The sequence below is a fragment of the Triturus cristatus genome, chromosome 3_2, assembly GCF_964204655.1.
Source record: "Triturus cristatus chromosome 3_2, aTriCri1.1, whole genome shotgun sequence".
NCBI lineage: Eukaryota > Metazoa > Chordata > Amphibia > Caudata > Salamandridae > Triturus > Triturus cristatus.
The window spans coordinates 653,148,062-653,166,707 of NC_140584.1; the positions used below are offsets into that span (position 1 = coordinate 653,148,062).

The 18,646-nt window shown below is 48.2% G+C and overlaps 1 protein-coding gene across 1 annotated transcript in view; it reads right to left on the reverse strand.

The window, feature by feature from the left end:
- The window catches only part of UNC80 (unc-80 subunit of NALCN channel complex), a 3,271,126-nt gene that overhangs the window by 946,146 nt on the left and 2,306,334 nt on the right, over positions 1-18,646 (reverse strand). The window contains exon 48 of the mRNA XM_085648598.1: positions 7,061-7,231. Coding sequence (XP_085504724.1) covers positions 7,061-7,231 — 171 coding nt within the window. The remainder of the gene's footprint in view (positions 1-7,060; positions 7,232-18,646) is intronic.

The window sequence follows — 18,646 nt, forward strand, 5'->3', positions numbered from 1 at the left end:
ATTTGCATATGGCCATGTCTAAACTGGGGTGGTGTAGTGGGCAAAAGAACGATGGATTTAACCCAGATCTCGACTGGGGGAGAATGTTTGCATTGTCAGCATTCCGTCCATCATTTGTTTGTTGTAACGCTTTTTGCCCTAAGTGGGATGGGTATTCCCAGACGTGGGACCCGTGCTCACTACGCCACTGGAGTCAAGCTATCCTGGCTGATGACGGCTGATAGCCAGAAACCGGTCCTAGGATGCTTGATTCTGGTCCAGGGAAGACATGGCTTGGCAGTTCGGGCTGGACTGTTCCCATGAGGCACAGGGTCAAGACTGATTTGCATATGGCCATGTCTAAACTGGGGTGGTGTAGTGGGCAAAAGAACGATGGATTTAACCCAGATCTCTTGACTGGGGGAGAATGTTTGCATTGTCAGCATTCCGTCCATCATTTGTTTGTTGTAACGCTTTTCGCCCTAAGTGGGATGGGTATTCCCAGACGTGGGACCCGTGCTCACTACGCCACTGGAGTCAAGCTATCCTGGCTGATGACGGATGATAGCCAGAAACCGGTCCTAGGATGCTTGATTCTGGTCCAGGGAAGACATGGCTTGGCAGTTCGGGCTGGACTGTTCCCATGAGGCACAGGGTCAAGACTGATTTGCATATGGCCATGTCTAAACTGGGGTGGTGTAGTGGGCAAAAGAACGATGGATTTAACCCAGATCTCGACTGGGGGAGAATGTTTGCATTGTCAGCATTCCGTCCATCATTTGTTTGTTGTAACGCTTTTTGCCCTAAGTGGGATGGGTATTCCCAGACGTGGGACCCGTGCTCACTACGCCACTGGAGTCAAGCTATCCTGGCTGATGACGGCTGATAGCCAGAAACCGGTCCTAGGATGCTTGATTCTGGTCCAGGGAAGACATGGCTTGGCAGTTCGGGCTGGACTGTTCCCATGAGGCACAGGGTCAAGACTGATTTGCATATGGCCATGTCTAAACTGGGGTGGTGTAGTGGGCAAAAGAACGATGGATTTAACCCAGATCTCTTGACTGGGGAAGAATGTTTGCATTGTCAGCATTCCATCCATCATTTGTTTGTTGTAACGCTTTTCGCCCTAAGTGGGATGGGTATTCCCAGACGTGGGACCCGTGCTCACTACGCCACTGGAGTCAAGCTATCCTGGCTGATGACGGCTGATAGCCAGAAACCGGTACTAGGATGCTTGATTCTGGTCCAGGGAAGACATGGCTTGGCAGTTCGGGCTGGACTGTTCCCATGAGGCACAGGGTCAAGACTGATTTGCATATGGCCATGTCTAAACTGGGGTGGTGTAGTGGGCAAAAGAACGATGGATTTAACCCAGATCTCTTGACTGGGGGAGAATGTTTGCATTGTCAGCATTTCGTCCATCATTTGTTTGTTGTAACGCTTTTCGCCCTAAGTGGGATGGGTATTCCCAGACGTGGGACCCGTGCTCACTACGCCACTGGAGTCAAGCTATCCTGGCTGATGACGGCTGATAGCCAGAAACCGGTCCTAGGATGCTTGATTCTGGTCCAGGGAAGACATGGCTTGGCAGTTCGGGCTGGACTGTTCCCATGAGGCACAGGGTCAAGACTGATTTGCATATGGCCATGTCTAAACTGGGGTGGTGTAGTGGGCAAAAGAACGATGGATTTAACCCAGATCTCTTGACTGGGGGAGAATGTTTGCATTGTCAGCATTCCGTCCATCATTTGTTTGTTGTAACGCTTTTCGCCCTAAGTGGGATGGGTATTCCCAGACGTGGGACCCGTGCTCAGTACGCCACTGGAGTCAAGCTATCCTGGCTGATGACGGCTGATAGCCAGAAACCGGTCCTAGGATGCTTGATTCTGGTCCAGGGAAGACATGGCTTGGCAGTTCGGGCTGGACTGTTCCCATGAGGCACAGGGTCAAGACTGATTTGCATATGGCCATGTCTAAACTGGGGTGGTGTAGTGGGCAAAAGAACGATGGATTTAACCCAGATCTCTTGACTGGGGGAGAAGGTTTGCATTGTCAGCATTCCGTCCATCATTTGTTTGTTGTAACGCTTTTCGCCCTAAGTGGGATGGGTATTCCCAGACGTGGGACCCGTGCTCACTACGCCATTGGAGTCAAGCTATCCTGGCTGATGACGGCTGATAGCCAGAAACCGGTCCTAGGATGCTTGATTCTAGTCCAGGGAAGACATGGCTTGGCAGTTCGGGCTGGACTGTTCCCATGAGGCACAGGGTCAAGACTGATTTGCATATGGCCATGCCTAAACTGGGGTGGTGTAGTGGGCAAAAGAATGATGGATTTAACCCAGATCTCTTGACTGGGGGAGAATGTTTGCATTGTCAGCATTCCGTCCATCATTTGTTTGTTGTAACGCTTTTCGCCCTAAGTGGGATGGGTATTCCCAGACGTTGGACCCGTGCTCACTACGCCACTGGAGTCAAGCTATCCTGGCTGATGACGGCTGATAGCCAGAAACCGGTCCTAGGATGCTTGATTCTGGTCCAGGGAAGACATGGCTTGGCAGTTCGGGCTGGACTGTTCCCATGAGGCACAGGGTCAAGACTGATTTGCATATGGCCATGTCTAAACTGGGGTGGTGTAGTGGGCAAAAGAACGATGGATTTAACCCAGATCTCTTGACTGGGGGAGAATGTTTGCATTGTCAGCATTCCGTCCATCATTTGTTTGTTGTAACGCTTTTCGCTCTAAGTGGGATGGGTATTCCCAGACGTGGGACCCGTGCTCACTACGCCACTGGAGTCAAGCTATCCTGGCTGATGACGGCTGATAGCCAGAAACCGGTCCTAGGATGCTTGATTCTGGTCCAGGGAAGACATGGCTTGGCAGTTCGGGCTGGACTGTTCCCATGAGGCACAGGGTCAAGACTGATTTGCATATGGCCATGTCTAAACTGGGGTGGTGTAGTGGGCAAAAGAACGATGGATTTAACCCAGATCTCTTGACTGGGGGAGAATGTTTGCATTGTCAGCATTCCGTCCATCATTTGTTTGTTGTAACGCTTTTCGCCCTAAGTGGGATGGGTATTCCCAGACGTGGGACCCGTGCTCACTACGCCACTGGAGTCAAGCTATCCTGGCTGATGACGGCTGATAGCCAGAAACCGGTACTAGGATGCTTGATTCTGGTCCAGGGAAGACATGGCTTGGCAGTTCGGGCTGGACTGTTCCCATGAGGCACAGGGTCAAGACTGATTTGCATATGGCCATGTCTAAACTGGGGTGGTGTAGTGGGCAAAAGAACGATGGATTTAACCCAGATCTCTTGACTGGGGGGGAATGTTTGCATTGTCAGCATTCCGTCCATCATTTGTTTGTTGTAACGCTTTTCGCCCTAAGTGGGATGGGTATTCCCAGATGTGGGACCCGTGCTCACTACGCCACTGGAGTCAAGCTATCCTGGCTGATGATGGCTGATAGCCAGAAACCGGTCCTAGGATGCTTGATTCTGGTCCAGGGAAGACATGGCTTGGCAGTTCGGGCTGGACTGTTCCCATGAGGCACAGGGTCAAGACTGATTTGCATATGGCCATGTCTAAACTGGGGTGGTGAAGTGGGCAAAAGAACGATGGATTTAACCCAGATCTCTTGACTGGGGGAGAATGTTTGCATTGTCAGCATTTCGTCCATCATTTGTTTGTTGTAACGCTTTTCGCCCTAAGTGGGATGGGTATTCCCAGACGTGGGACCCGTGCTCACTACGCCACTGGAGTCAAGTTATCCTGGCTGATGACGGCTGATAGCCAGAAACCGGTCCTTTGATGCTTGATTCTGGTCCAGGGAAGACATGGCTTGGCAGTTCGGGCTGGACTGTTCCCATGAGGCACAGGGTCAAGACTGATTTGCATATGGCCATGTCTAAACTGGGGTGGTGTAGTGGGCAAAAGAACGATGGATTTAACCCAGATCTCTTGACTGGGGGAGAATGTTTGCATTGTCAGCATTCCGTCCATCATTTGTTTGTTGTAACGCTTTTCGCCCTAAGTGGGATGGGTATTCCCAGACGTGGGACCCGTGCTCACTACGCCACTGGAGTCAAGCTATCCTGGCTGATGACGGCTGATAGCCAGAAACCGGTCCTAGGATGCTTGATTCTGGTCCAGGGAAGACATGGCTTGGCAGTTCGGGCTGGACTGTTCCCATGAGGCACAGGGTCAAGACTGATTTGCATATGGCCATGTCTAAACTGGGGTGGTGTAGTGGGCAAAAGAACGCTGGATTTAACCCAGATCTCTTGACTGGGGGAGAATGTTTGCATTGTCAGCATTCCGTCCATCATTTGTTTGTTGTAACGCTTTTCGCCCTAAGTGGGATGGGTATTCCCAGACGTGGGACCCGTGCTCACTACGCCATTGGAGTCAAGCTATCCTGGCTGATGACGGCTGATAGCCAGAAACCGGTCCTAGGATGCTTGATTCTAGTCCAGGGAAGACATGGCTTGGCAGTTCGGGCTGGACTGTTCCCATGAGGCACAGGGTCAAGACTGATTTGCATATGGCCATGCCTAAACTGGGGTGGTGTAGTGGGCAAAAGAATGATGGATTTAACCCAGATCTCTTGACTGGGGGAGAATGTTTGCATTGTCAGCATTCCGTCCATCATTTGTTTGTTGTAACGCTTTTCGCCCTAAGTGGGATGGGTATTCCCAGACGTTGGACCCGTGCTCACTACGCCACTGGAGTCAAGGTTTCCTGGCTGATGACGGCTGATAGCCAGAAACCGGTCCTAGGATGCTTGATTCTGGTCCAGGGAAGACATGGCTTGGCAGTTCGGGCTGGACTGTTCCCATGAGGCACAGGGTCAAGACTGATTTGCATATGGCCATGTCTAAACTGGGGTGGTGTAGTGGGCAAAAGAACGATGGATTTAACCCAGATCTCTTGACTGGGGGAGAATGTTTGCATTGTCAGCATTCCGTCCATCATTTGTTTGTTGTAACGCTTTTCGCCCTAAGTGGGATGGGTATTCCCAGACGTGGGACCCGTGCTCACTACGCCACTGGAGTCAAGCTATCCTGGCTGATGACGGCTGATAGCCAGAAACCGGTCCTAGGATGCTTGATTCTGGTCCAGGGAAGACATGGCTTGGCAGTTCGGGCTGGACTGTTCCCATGAGGCACAGGGTCAAGACTGATTTGCATATGGCCATGTCTAAACTGGGGTGGTGTAGTGGGCAAAAGAACGATGGATTTAACCCAGATCTCTTGACTGGGGGAGAATGTTTGCATTGTCAGCATTCCGTCCATCATTTGTTTGTTGTAACGCAAAGGAAAAAACTGGCAGAGGAAAACATAATTGTAGCAAATGTTTCAATGTATTTAGATTTTTTATAAGGCGGGTTAGTCAGAAACACATTCAGATTAATTTTGATTGTGCACACCTGCACCACCAGGCCTTTTGGAGTGGGGTGTTGTAAGATCGGTTGGATACCCAGGGCTAGTTCTATGCCGACTTGCTACCAGACTATTGATGGTGGTGGGCGGGGGCGAGGGGGAGACCCTGGTTTTGCCTAGGTGCCTTTCAGCACATCAGAGAGAGCCTCGTTAAAGAGAAAAAGAGGTTATTGACTTGTCTGTTCTGAGTTTAGGACCTCAGTCAGGACATTTGCTTTGACTTCTGTAGTGGGTAAGCTAAGGTCTAAAACTTCTGTCACTCTCCAAATTACTGTTGTGAAAAAAGCAGACCCCTCTGTTGCCTTTACAGGATTAGGGGAGGAAGGCCAATGTCTGGAGCGGTGTCAAGGCACCAGCATTTTGTAAGTCCTGGAAGAGATTGTTATTATCGTCAAGGTCATCATCATAATATTGCTGAGATGTTTCAGGGTTCAAATGTAAATATAGGTGTGCTGTTTGTTATCTCAGAGTGGGGTGTGAGTGAGTCTCAGAGTCTGACAAAACTATCAGCTCTACTTTCAACGTTGGAGCTGGCATCAAAGCTCGGACTGGTGGCATCGGTCACAGTGCAGAAGGCAGCGTCAGAGATTGGACCAGGGCAGGAGTCAGTGGAGAAGAAGTCGAGGAAGGGACCCGTCTTGAATCATGGTCAAGAGGCGAAGGTGGTGTCGGGGACAGATCTGTTGATGGTAATCGGACTGGAGGCCACCTCAAATACTAGAGTATGAAGACTCTACAGAGGGATTCAGATGGGTACCATATCTATTCTATGGCCTAGCTCTTGGAGCTGTTGTGGCGTTGCCGATGGCTCGGAAAATCAGGGCAGAATGTGAGCAAGTTTAGGATCAGTTGTGTTTGGACCTCTTATATTTTGGGGATTTTTTTTACTTACCTAAGCTTTGTGACTTCGATGACGAATGCTCGCTAGACTTGCCAAGGGAGAGAGTACGCCCGTGCCTTTCGACCTCAACCAGGTCAACTTCTTTCAGAGTTCCATGACAACAAGTTTGGCTTCATGGCTGCAGACAGCCTTTAAATTTATTTTCACACAGCAGTCGCATGATGCTGAGTCATGTTTGGAGCCAAGAGACCAGAGTCAGACATCGTGTTTGTCTGTCACTGACATCTGGTGATGGCAGTTTCTTCATGGTGTAAAAGTTGTAGTTTTAGGAGGCAACATTCTAGCACAGTGAAAGAATTTTTGAGGGACGAGACATCTCTCAAACTGACAGAAGAAATGGAGCTTCAGATCTGCATCAGAAGGCGAGGAAAGAAAGAAACTGACGTTTGTGTGTAGAAGAGGTGCATATATAGCGGCCCTTATGTCACATACGGCTCGGGACGGACACGACGCGGAGCTACCAACAATCGAGGGAATTGCTAATGGAAAATAATCAGAGTTTATAATACAAGTGTTATAATACACTTCTTAGCTCTGTGTTATAATACAAGTGACCATAAACAATGTGATGCACTACTTACATAAAGGATTGTTTTTACTATCTTCCAAACCATGTACACCTTTGCTCCCAAATGACACAAAAAGTAATATGTATTAAAGTTTTTCATGCATATTTAATAAACGCATGGTAGTTAGGGTTAAAGTACTGCAATGTTGGATTCTTTGGTTGAATACCGTGTTAAAGCCTCCACGCTGTACAAGAGGGCTTGCAGAGAAGTGGCGAGGGCAGCTGTGGCAGCAATTTCCTCACGGGCAGCTGATGCTGTCTCCACTTGGGACGTCTGTGTCTTCAACTTTTGTAGGTAGCAGGGGACCATGGCTTCCAATACCATCAGCATCTGAAGACTGATCAATGGCAATGATTAGACAAAATTGTGATGACCACTTGAGGCCCACATATTGAGTTTAGGTGGAAACTGCTACTTTTAAATAATAAAGTAATCATAAAATATTCCACATTGAGGGCAATGAAATCTAAACTTGGAGTACATTAGTAATATAGTTATTGTTAAAAACGTTTGTGGTTATCCAGAGCAGATGACATCGAAGCACAATGTAGTTCGTACTATTTCTGGCCTAAGACTAAAGTATTGGAAAAGAAGCTGGGCTACATGGACTTATTGTGCTAATAAGCCATAAGGAACCACTGAACATTTTAGTCAATCAAGATCTAAACAAAACAGTGTTTGGTTTCCTTGGACATCATATTAGTTTGTATGTTTTGCGTTATAAATCAAATGAAAATGGAAACCATTGTCAGACACCTCAACAACTCAGTCAATTATACTGCCCCTTCAATGCATATCTTAACGTCTCGTTCAAGGCTGCATAAAATTATGAATATGACCCCACAAGTTTGTGTTTATACTAGCCCTAATCTCCAAATACCATGACATCTACATTATGCAACATTGTGTTGCTTTCTTATTAAAAGGATGAAAATTAAATAGTGATGTTGCATTACATTGAGTTAACAATACCGAGACACTGACATTCAGACGTTATTGCCAATAGGTCTGGCTTTACAAAGAGCAGCAGCTATGTATTGACGTGAGAAATTTCACACGGCTGCTACCACACACAAGTTTGTGTCGCCTACCATCCCAGCACCATTTGTTACCATTTCCTAGCAAAGCTTCACAATACTAGTTGTCTACGATGTAAAGCCAGACTTGTTGGCACAAAACCAGGCCACATTTTTAGGTCTCACCTACGCAGCGCACATGCGCTGCATAGGAAAAACACCTTTAGCCATCGCTTCACTTTTGCAGTCCCAAACGTGCACACATGGCATTGCTTTTAATGTCAACGCATGCACGTTTGGCGATTCCCTTGCGGGAGCGAGCAGCGGCGCCATATGTAAGCAATTATCGCGCCTTGCTGCTCGCTCCCGCAAGGCAATCTGCCGCAGGCCCCCTCCTCTCTTCCCCTCCCCCTGCTGCCTCCTCCTCTTTCACGCGCGCTTGTTCATTCTCTTCGCTCCCTGTTTGTTTACATTACGGGGAGAAGGGTAATGACGGAGCGTTTATTACCCCGCCCCCTCCTATTTTTTGGAGTGTCCAATGGGTGCAGAAATGCCCGAGCCAATCAGAAAATGCGCTATCTCTCATAAACATTCACTTCCCTCAAACATACAAGCACACATCAGAGGAAAAGGGCGATCGTGCAATTTGGCCAGTCCTGTTTGAAATCCCACAGTGTTGACAAAATAAGTAAGAAAATTCGTAAAAAGTCAACTTTAATAATAGGTTCTAGTTTTCTAATTCAAAGAAGGCTAATAAAAAGGTGCTTAGTAATTGTTCTGTAGTCATTCATATAAAGAAACTACTAGTTTATTGCATGTATCATTGAAATGCCACTGACCGCGGCCCCCACAGGGGGCCACTAGAGCGGTCGGCGCCCTAGTTTGGCCTGGACACCGGTCACCCCTCCCAGCCCCCCCCCCCCCCCTTCCGGGGGGCAAGGACTCCGGCCGGTGTCCCCCTCCTCTTTCCTGCCCGGAAGTGACGCGAGGGGCGTCACTTCCGGGGCTCCTTTGTGCAAAGGGAGGCTATATAGCCATCCCCCACCATGCTGGCGACCTCTTGTTCGCCTTGCACACCGCATCCCTCCCTACCGCTTACCCGGCTTGGTGACGGCAGGTGGGGGTGAGAATATTGTAATGTTTCCTTTTTCGTTGCAGGCGGAGTTACAGGGCGATCTGGAAGCAGGCCGGTACCAAGGGTACCTCTGAAGGGCACCATAGGGGGTGCCAGAGCAAAATCCGAGGAGCCTCATGGGAGGGTCCTGGAAGCCGTGTCGGCGCCCCGCTAGTCCTTCGGGCGGTTGTGGGCCTGAACAACCGGGGGTTTGCTATGCGACGCTCCGCCCCGGGGAAGGGGCGTGAGTAGAAGTTACCAACGGTCACGTGATCCTGTAAGAGAATCACTTGGACGGCAGCAAAGGCGGGGTTCGCCCCAGTGCTGCCCGGCTCATCAGGCGGGCAGACGGCCCAGTTGGTTGCCTGCCCTTGGATCGCCCGTAAGATAACCCACCTATTACATACCGGTGTATGTAATAAACCTGCAGCATTTGTTACCCAATCAAACAGTTTGTGTGTGTGTTATTATTGGGTAATGTATTTTGTTGGAGGGGGGACTGAGGGGTGCCAATGGAGATACTATGTTGGAACAACTAATATATTTTTTGACTCAACTGTTACTCTTCTATTAACTTTGAAGCTGAAAATAGCCGTATTGTTTGCTATCTGATGATAGTGGTAAAGGCAGGCGTCTGTTTTCCTAGTCCTTCGTCTATGCCTATGTTTTAGCCGGTAGCCGTGCACTTCCTGTTATACAGAGCAACTAAAAGGCAGAAGCTATCAGAGAGAGCTGTAGTTCGGGTGGATGAGCAGGCAGCTTAGAGGCTCTGGATATTGACATTGCAAGTTGGAGGTATTAATAGCAAAGGCAGAAGGGGCAGGGTGGGAGCTATTTAACTGATACAATTGGCACAGTATTATCAATACCACTGAATGTGTGGCATTGATATCACTGTATGAGGGCTTACAGTTACAACCAGTTGGATTGTTGTACCGTTGGGCATCCCTGCAGGATAGTTTTGGTGGTGGTGTTAGAGGTTCAGTACATAGCTGAAGGGGGCATTAGTTAGGACGAGCTTCACAGTGTAACCGCACGTTCGTTCTGTGCATACAACACCTGTGTGCGTCAAGGATCTTTACCATACCCTTCAAAGCTGGGTTATGGTGTTAATGAGCCTTCTGCGCATCCGGTTCGACGTTCGCAGGGAAGTCAGTGGGCTGATGAAGCAACGAATCTGCAATAAAACAAAGGATATTTTTTCAGACAGCCATTTATTTACCTTCCTTTTAGGATTTGAGTCTCTGGTTGACATTTTTAACTGCACCAGCCGTTTTGTAGTGCCTGTTTGACCACCTTGATGACCATGGAGCGGCTGGTAGGTAGAGGTCGGATGCCCACAAATGTGTGTTTTTAAAAATAGAATTATTTCCTGCAATTTATTACGTTTTCTATCTAATAGTTGCGCCAAATATGTTATTTGTGTTCTCGACACAGATATGTGGTTTACTGAATGTTTAGGGATTTTATTTTTCGAGTAAATGTAGTGTACAGTCATTTTAAACTTGTATAAGATACCCACTGCTATACGTAATATGTGAATTTTGGTCAGCGGTTGCCCAAACAAATTACTCCGTCCCTTGTCACTTATACACAACTACTTGTCACTTAAACACAAGTACTTTTTCCCTAACATTTACTCGCCATCTATACTAGATCTCGTGCTCCCTCTGGGGCAAGCGATTTTCTTCCATATGTTTAACATTAATAGTAATCTGTAAATAAATGCATCGTATGGAATTTGTTGCAATCATAATATTGTAAATTGCTTTCAAAATCAGCTTTAGTTTATCGCATTAAGAGGCTAGATTGCTCCTCTTATTTGTTGAACGTCAGGATCGCACAAAAAAGCATACTATACCAATTAAACTTTTTGTTTGCGAATGACTCAATGTGGGAAAGCTAGTAATTGCTTTGTTTAAGTGACAGCTGATATTCCCGTTGGAAATCTGTTTTTCAAGCTGTGTGAAGGGCAGAGGACATTGTAAGGTAGCCATATCATTAATATGGAGAACAGTACACATTTTATGTTTGAGTATTGCATTCATCTCTGAAACTCGTTATGGACTAAAGCGCCCTCAACGCTTCAGAGGGTGAGAGTATTGCAGGTTGATAAGGTCTTGAGTGAACAAATTGAGTCACAAGCTTTATAGTGTTTGTCTTGGGTTTCCAAAGTGAAATTAAATATCCGAATCATGCTGAGGTAGAGGCATTGTTCAGTTTTTTTTTGTGTCTTTCCTCTTACCCTACCACAAAATACTTAATATATTTCTTAACTGAAGTCCTTCTCCCACTCGACCAAGTTTGTTGTGCCAGTGCATGCAAGAAGCACATCCACATGTTGTGGACCACCAAAATGATGCTAAAATAAGATGATTTCTGAGTCCATGCTTGAGTTGCCCAGCCAATCGGTTTTCTTTTTGCATTCTAACAGTTGTCTTGTCTATCCTGTTATAAATACAGGACTATAAGTATCATAGTGCACAGGAAACACCTGAGCTAGATAAACTACTATCTTGTATTCAGGAAACCCGAGTACTGTGAATCAACCAGGGTGCTACAGGAGCAATCATTATTAAGATTAGTTGAATTCATATCCTGAATATGCACATCACACTAACGCTTTAGAAATATATGTTGGTGTTGACGGGCCAACGAAATGTCATCACCATAGCCATGTTCTCAAGTTGTTTGCGAACATGTGAATATGGCCATCCTTTTTAGGTCTCGCGAGCCAAAGGCTCGAAGAGACATTTTATATGTGGGATTTTCAAAGTGCTATCCACAGTCTTTTGGCTGGCCTAAACCTTGAGTGCACGATCACATGCACGTGCACAGCTGCTCCTCTGCTCATTGCATTCCCCCCTCCCTTCTCACCCAGCCCTTTGATGCTCGGCTCGATTACTTTCACTTTCACTGCTTTGACCCTTGCATTCCCCCCTCCCTTCTCACCCAGCCCTTTGATGCTCTGCTCGCATCTCCCTCCTCCCTGGGTGTGAAGGGAGACAGAGCCATCCTGCTTGATTAATGGCTTTGCATTCCCATGTGTTCTCGTAGTAGACATGCCCGAGGCGCCAGCTGAGCACAAGACTCACGGAGACATTCTCTTGCAAAATCGCATCACACTGAACAAGCATTTACAATGCAATGGTCTCGGCATTGTTAAAGTTAGAGCTATTGGCATTGCTCATGACACTCTCAAATGCGAGACCTATTGCATTTGCACCCACACACACAAAGCCACCCACACACACAGAGCCACCCACATACACAGAGCCACTCTGCATCAAACATAAAATAAGATATAGCTGGAGACAAGGTCGAGAGCAGATGCACATGACTCCTGTCCTTGGCTCCTGCGCAGCATCACACTCAGAAACTACAGCATCCATCACAGCCCCGGCTCAAACAAACTGCCAAACACTCCCAATGAATGCCTATGTTTTGTTATGGTAGAGAGAATTTCTATAACAGGTGCTGTGCCACACTGGCCAGCTTCGATGCGCTAGAATGCATCATTTACTGTTTATCATAGCGCGGACTCTGTCTAGGTTTCAGAGCGCTGCACAGGGTGTTGAATGAGCAGAAAAGCATTGATAAAACAGTTCGAGTTTATACTTGTATCGAAGATTCATTAGGGCTGAGTTCCACAACATCCAAGAAGAGCTAGAGCACGTGACCTAAGAAGGAATCATACTAAGCAGTGTTCGCCCTGAAGTGCCCCCAAACAGTGTCTAAAAGCGCTCCTGGAAGGGGAAAGCGCGGTGCTGGACAGGCACGACGCGGGTCTCGAGCATTGGCAGTTCAATGTAAACAATAACACATGAATCGGCCGGTCTATGTTGCAGCCGTAGTCGAACATGCGTGAGTGATGTGGCCCAGAGCAGGAGGGGTGACTTTTACACACAATTTCTACTCCTGCTTAGAAGTTTTCTTAGCGTAACCTCAGTGACGTGTCCCAAAATACCATGGGAGCTATTCTGGAAAATAATTTAACTTGGAAAGAATTAAGTTCGAGATATTTTTTTTTTAAACCAGCCCATTAAAAATACAAACCTCCCGTGTGACGTGTACGTCTCGTTAGAAAGGACACACACAGTCCAGCATGCCACTGTACAGTTAAACGGCTGTGTGTGTGTTTTTTTTTTTTATCGACAGGTGACCGGTACCTTCCAAAAATTATTGCATCATGAAGCAAAATAAATGTACTACACATACATTTAAACAGAGAGAATTGGTCAGGCATATTAATCACTGTTTATAACAAAATGCCTCTTTTGCAACTATAATGATTCGTTCTTTATTTAACCCTGTAGGAGTTCTTCCGTTCTCTCATAATCGTCCTCTGCTGTTTAAATGCATGCCCGACAGGGAAGCAGTGCCCATTGCGTCCTGGACGCTGCCTTTAGTCACCAAACTATCCCCGTGCCAACGCACACGCAGGACGCCTGATCACGGTAATACTGCAGCCGAGAACCTCCGTATGTGGGCGGGACAAAGGGGGAGGGGAGACCTAAAAATGGTAGTGTAATTTTGAAAACCATTACGGAGTGGGAGGTGTTTTTTTACACTGTCTCGGACTGTAGTGAGTTCAACTTTAGCCGGAACGAAGCTAATTGAAAACAATTTGATCTTTTCACTCCACCTGAATCGGGTCTGGTCAGCATGTATGATCTCGGAGTTCTACATTATCTCTGTCACTCCCACCCCAATGGAGCTTGATTGTTGCTATCAATTGTCACTTTTCCATCTGTAGTAAAGTGACCCCACAGACTTATAGAAAAGGCACTTTTATATACTTCGGCCCAAACTAGCGCCCCAATATATCCTCGATTGCCGAGACATAAGGCGCCTTGAGCCAGCGCCACGCTATGCCACTTTTTTTGCCAACCATCGGCGGATCACGCCACGCTTCCCCTGCAACCCGCACACACGACCATACACCCCACATACACAGCAACGGCCTTGGCGGCGCCCGAGCCACGGAAACACGGCGATAAACAGTAAATCGCGAGGGTGGATGGCGGGTTCCGAGGGAAGTCGAATTATTTTGTACATGTCAAAGAGGCATAGAGCTCCGACACTGACCGGTAAAAGCTTGTAGTGTACGTCCTGACTCAGAAGGTCTGCCAGGCATGTAACGGCAGTTCTTGTGCTGACGCTTAGAGTAAAGCAGGCAGATTTTCCGATAATGCCGTCTGATAGGCGTCTAAAATCTTAAAGCACTGCGCTCCAGCGAAAAAGATGGAGGCAGGAAATTGCGTCAGAAGCAGCGGAAGTTTTTTCCGGTGGTAGCTGGTAGTGATGTTGATGTGAACGAAACGTAATAGGGAAGCGGGAGGGGAAACCCCACAACAACAAGAGGAATAGAAAGAAGATTGGGAATTGGACGTTCGGATAGTCGAGCATAATTCTGCTTGTTATTAATCCCCCGGTGTTTCGGACCAGGGAAGCAGGGGAAGATGGCTGAACTGGGGAGTATTTTTTCCGAAGAGAGGTGTTTTATATCCCCGTGCTCGCATTTGGTAGCAACGGAGGGAGACTGGAACAGGCATGCTTCTCCCGTGACAGCACATTTAAGCTTAAACTTTTTAATAGCAAATGCCTCGTTTGTTCACCGCCTTTCCTCCTCCCGGCATGGTTTAAGGGAGCTGGTACGTGAATGGCCATTCTAGATTTCGGACGTATGTCTGGTTTTTATCAACCCGTCGGATGTGTAATTCTAGTCTTAAAAACACTTCCTTATAATGTCGGTTTTTCAAAGCTTTTTTTTCCCAGTCGTCTCCTTGGGGTCGGTTGTTCAAGACATAATAATCTTTAGTGCTTGGGAGCAGGACCTGTGTGGCTTCCTGTTTACATACATGGCACTTCACCTTCTTCGTTTTGTCAGTTAATGTTCCGACAATGTATTCGACAAGCGGGATACAAAGAACTCATCCATGGCGAATTACCTCAAAACAGGGATTTGCTCGTTTGAACACGGGTTTACGGGGCAAGTCACGATTATAACTCTACAGCAGTGATTGTTCCAGCGGAGCCGAGTGGGGGTGGGAACCTTGCTGCACGCTTGCTCTGATTGCGCAGCCTGACCCAGGGACTTAACAAGCACACCACCGCCTTTCTCCGAGGCAGAGCAGAAATGCCTCGGAGAAACGCAGTGTCGTTTTCGGATTCGGGGCGTGTTTTGCTTTTATCTCCTCTTGCCATTGGCTGGAGGAGATAATTAGACTTTCTGAAAAAAACACGCCCCTCGATCCGAAAAGGACGGGGCCTGATCGGAGTGACGGGACCTCTTCTCCAATGGCTGGCCATCATTCAAGAGGCCAGCCAATGGAGAACAGGGGAGAAGAGGGGCGGGTTCAAGACCCTCTTCTCCAAGTCATTAAATCTCGGATCGAGACTGCGCAAGCGCAGCCTTCGAGCCGAGACCTAAAAAGGCTGTGAAGAACCAGAACAAAATGTTGCAGGACAGAAAGGCTTCACGCTTCCTGGGGTCCCAGAGTCGTTTCTAATCTCAAGAGGAAGGGTGTTCAGTAGCACACACATTTTCCAAGACCAATGCTCATCTTCTGACACCCAGAATAATGAAATGCAACATCTCCAAAAGCAGAAGGTTGCCATTACTCTACATGCATACTATACTGTAATGATGAGACCTAGTAGCCGAGGTATTACGAAAAGCACAGGAGTGAACCAGATTACTATTCCCGAAACAGGAAATATTGGTGTCATTTGGGTCAAGTGCTGAAAAACTCAGTGTCAAAATGTGAATCACTTCAAACCAGCATAAAAGGAGGGTTTTCAAGCAATAGTAACCGACGCGGCAAGACCTGCTTCACTGACAGCCGCTGCTGCCCTGCCTTACAGAAGCCACACAAGTGTGAACATTTGCATGATGATATGTCTGAGAAAGACTAAAACTCGGGGTGCCATGTTAAACTTCCAGCTCAAATGAGTCCTACAAGGCACCCTGGATAAGAATCCATCCACGCAGAAGGTCAGAAAATGTTAGAAGAAAAACATACACATCGCAACTTTTCTGTGTTCATTACAAGTGGCTCCAAAAATGCCAAAAGACTGGACTGGTTTTGAAAACACATCGTACGGTATCACTCTTCTCCACACTACCCCTAACCCCCATCACACTGCTCCCAGAAAAGTCAAGTACAGTGCTCACAGCGCTATTTTGGCACAGTGAGGAGTATTGTTAATCTGATACCGTCAACACTAGAAATTGTTGTTTTTTGTAAGAGGCAATAGAAAGTGTTCTTCGTACTGGTGCACTCTGGGCCATTTCGTAAAGAGTGCACATTTAGGAGTGTGTGATAAGGAGGCGCCGGGCTAGAGCGCTTCCTATGAAGAGCACCGGCCCGGAACATTACTGGGTCCGGGTCGCGGAACCTCCAATCCCAGCCTCAGACAGAAGAGCGAGGACCACCCAGAGTGTACCGGCATGGTACGGAATGTATCGACCTCGGGACGGAGAATGTCTAAGTAGGCCTTACAGGGGTTTGAAGTAGCCGACACACCCAAACCGGTATCAGCAGTAAGTTCTGAAGCCGCAGTCAGTCTGCTGGCTGAAAAGAACAAGTTACTTACCTTCGGTAACGATGTATCTGTAAGAAACATTAGTTAGTTAGATTCCTCACCTTAGAATATCCCCAGGCGTCAGACTGGATCCGGAAGATTTTTCGTCAGCAATACCCCTTGCGCGTCGCTAGGCGTCGTCTGCGGCTCCGCGTCCGTCGCCGGCGTCGTGCGCCGGGATGACGTCATCGGAGTACTTAGACGCCGCCCTCGCGCGCTGACGACAGTTCTTGTACATAGCCTTCCGCGCCAGGAACGCAGAGCCATGCAAAGACCGACACTGGTGCCAAAAATAAAATCTAGGGGCCTGAAAGGACAACCTTAACCCTAGATGTCAGTTCGCAGAACGGGGAGGATGGGTGGGTCGGTGAGGAATCTAACTAACTAATGTTTCTTACAGATATATCGTTACCGAAGGTAAGTAACTTGTTCATCTGAAAGAAACACGTTAGTTAGATTCCTCACCTTAGAATAGATACCCAAGCAATACCATCCCCGGTGGTGGGTCTGCGAACCAAGATCACACCAGAAAGTCCTGGAGGACAGAACGGCCAAAGAAGCCATCCCTCCGGACTTGGCTGTCAAGGCAATAATGTCTGGCAAACGTGTGTAGCGAAGCCCACGTCGCCGCCTGACAGATGTCCTGCAAAGGGACTCCCCGTCCCAAGGCAGTAGTAGCCGCCGTGGCCCGAGTAGAATGGGCGCGCAGGCCAGCAGGAGGGTCCTTTTTAGCCAAGGAATAGCAAATTTTTATACACAAAACGACCCACCGAGAGATGGTCCGTTTGTGCACAGCTTTCCCCTTCTTAGCGCCCACGTACCCAACAAAAAGCTGGTCGTCCACCCGGAACTGTTTTGTGCGGTCTAGATAAAAGGAGAGCGCACGTTTTGGGTCCAGACGGTGGAGCCTCTCTTCCTCTTTGGAAGGATGCGGAGGCGGAAAGAAGGTGGGCAAGGTGACAGACTGCCCAAGGTGAAATGGAGTCACCACTTTAGGAAGAAAGGAGGGACGAGGCCGAAGGACAACCTTGTCCGGATGAACAGACAGAAAAGGAGGCTTTGAAGATAAAGCCTGGAGCTCACTCACCCATCTAGCCGAGGTGATGGCTACCAGAAAAGCAGTCTTAAGAGTCAGAAGACGAAGAGGACAATTGTGAAGAGGCTCGAAGGGAGCGCACATCAAGAATGTCAAGACCAGATTCAAGTCCCACTGAGGCATTACAAAAGGGACCGGAGGGAACGTGTGTGTAATGCCTTTGAGAAAGCGTGTAACCACAGGGGACTTGAAAAGAGAAGGCTGATCAGGAAGCCGCAAGAAGGCGGAGATGGCAGCAAGATAACCTTTCAGGGTGCCCAGGGCAGAGCCCTGCCGGGCCAGAGAAAGAAGGAAGAGGAGAACCTCAGAAAGAGGGGCGGAAAGGGGATCCACAGCCTTTGCTGTGCACCATGCCACAAATTTGTTCCACCGGCAGGCGTATACCGACTTTGTGGAGGGACGCCTGGCTGCCAGAATGATATCACAGACTTCAGGAGGCAAGTCAAATGGCATCAACTGCCGCCGCTCAATCTCCACGCATGGAGGTGGAGGCTGGACAGGTTCGGGTGGAGGACCGTCCCCTGCTGCTGCGACAGAAGATCCTCCCGAAGGGGCAGACGTATCGGAGGATCGGTCAACATACTGAGTAGCTCGGGATACCAGTATCTTCGTGCCCAATCCGGAGCCACCAAGATGACTTGGGCCCGGTCGTGCCTGATCTTCTTCAGCACTCTGGGCAGAAGTGGTATAGGCGGAAAGGCGTACAACAGACCGCAACTCCACTCGTGACGAAAAGCGTCGCCGAGCGAGTCCCGCCTTGGAAATTCCAACGCGCAGAACTGCTGACATTGCGCGTTCTCTTCGGTGGCGAATAGATCTAACCAAGGCTCTCCCCACTGCTGAAAGAGACCTTGCGCCACTTCGGAGTTCAGACGCCATTCGTGATCCATCATGCACCGGCGGCTGAGTTCGTCTGCTCTGGCGTTCAGAGAGCCCTCC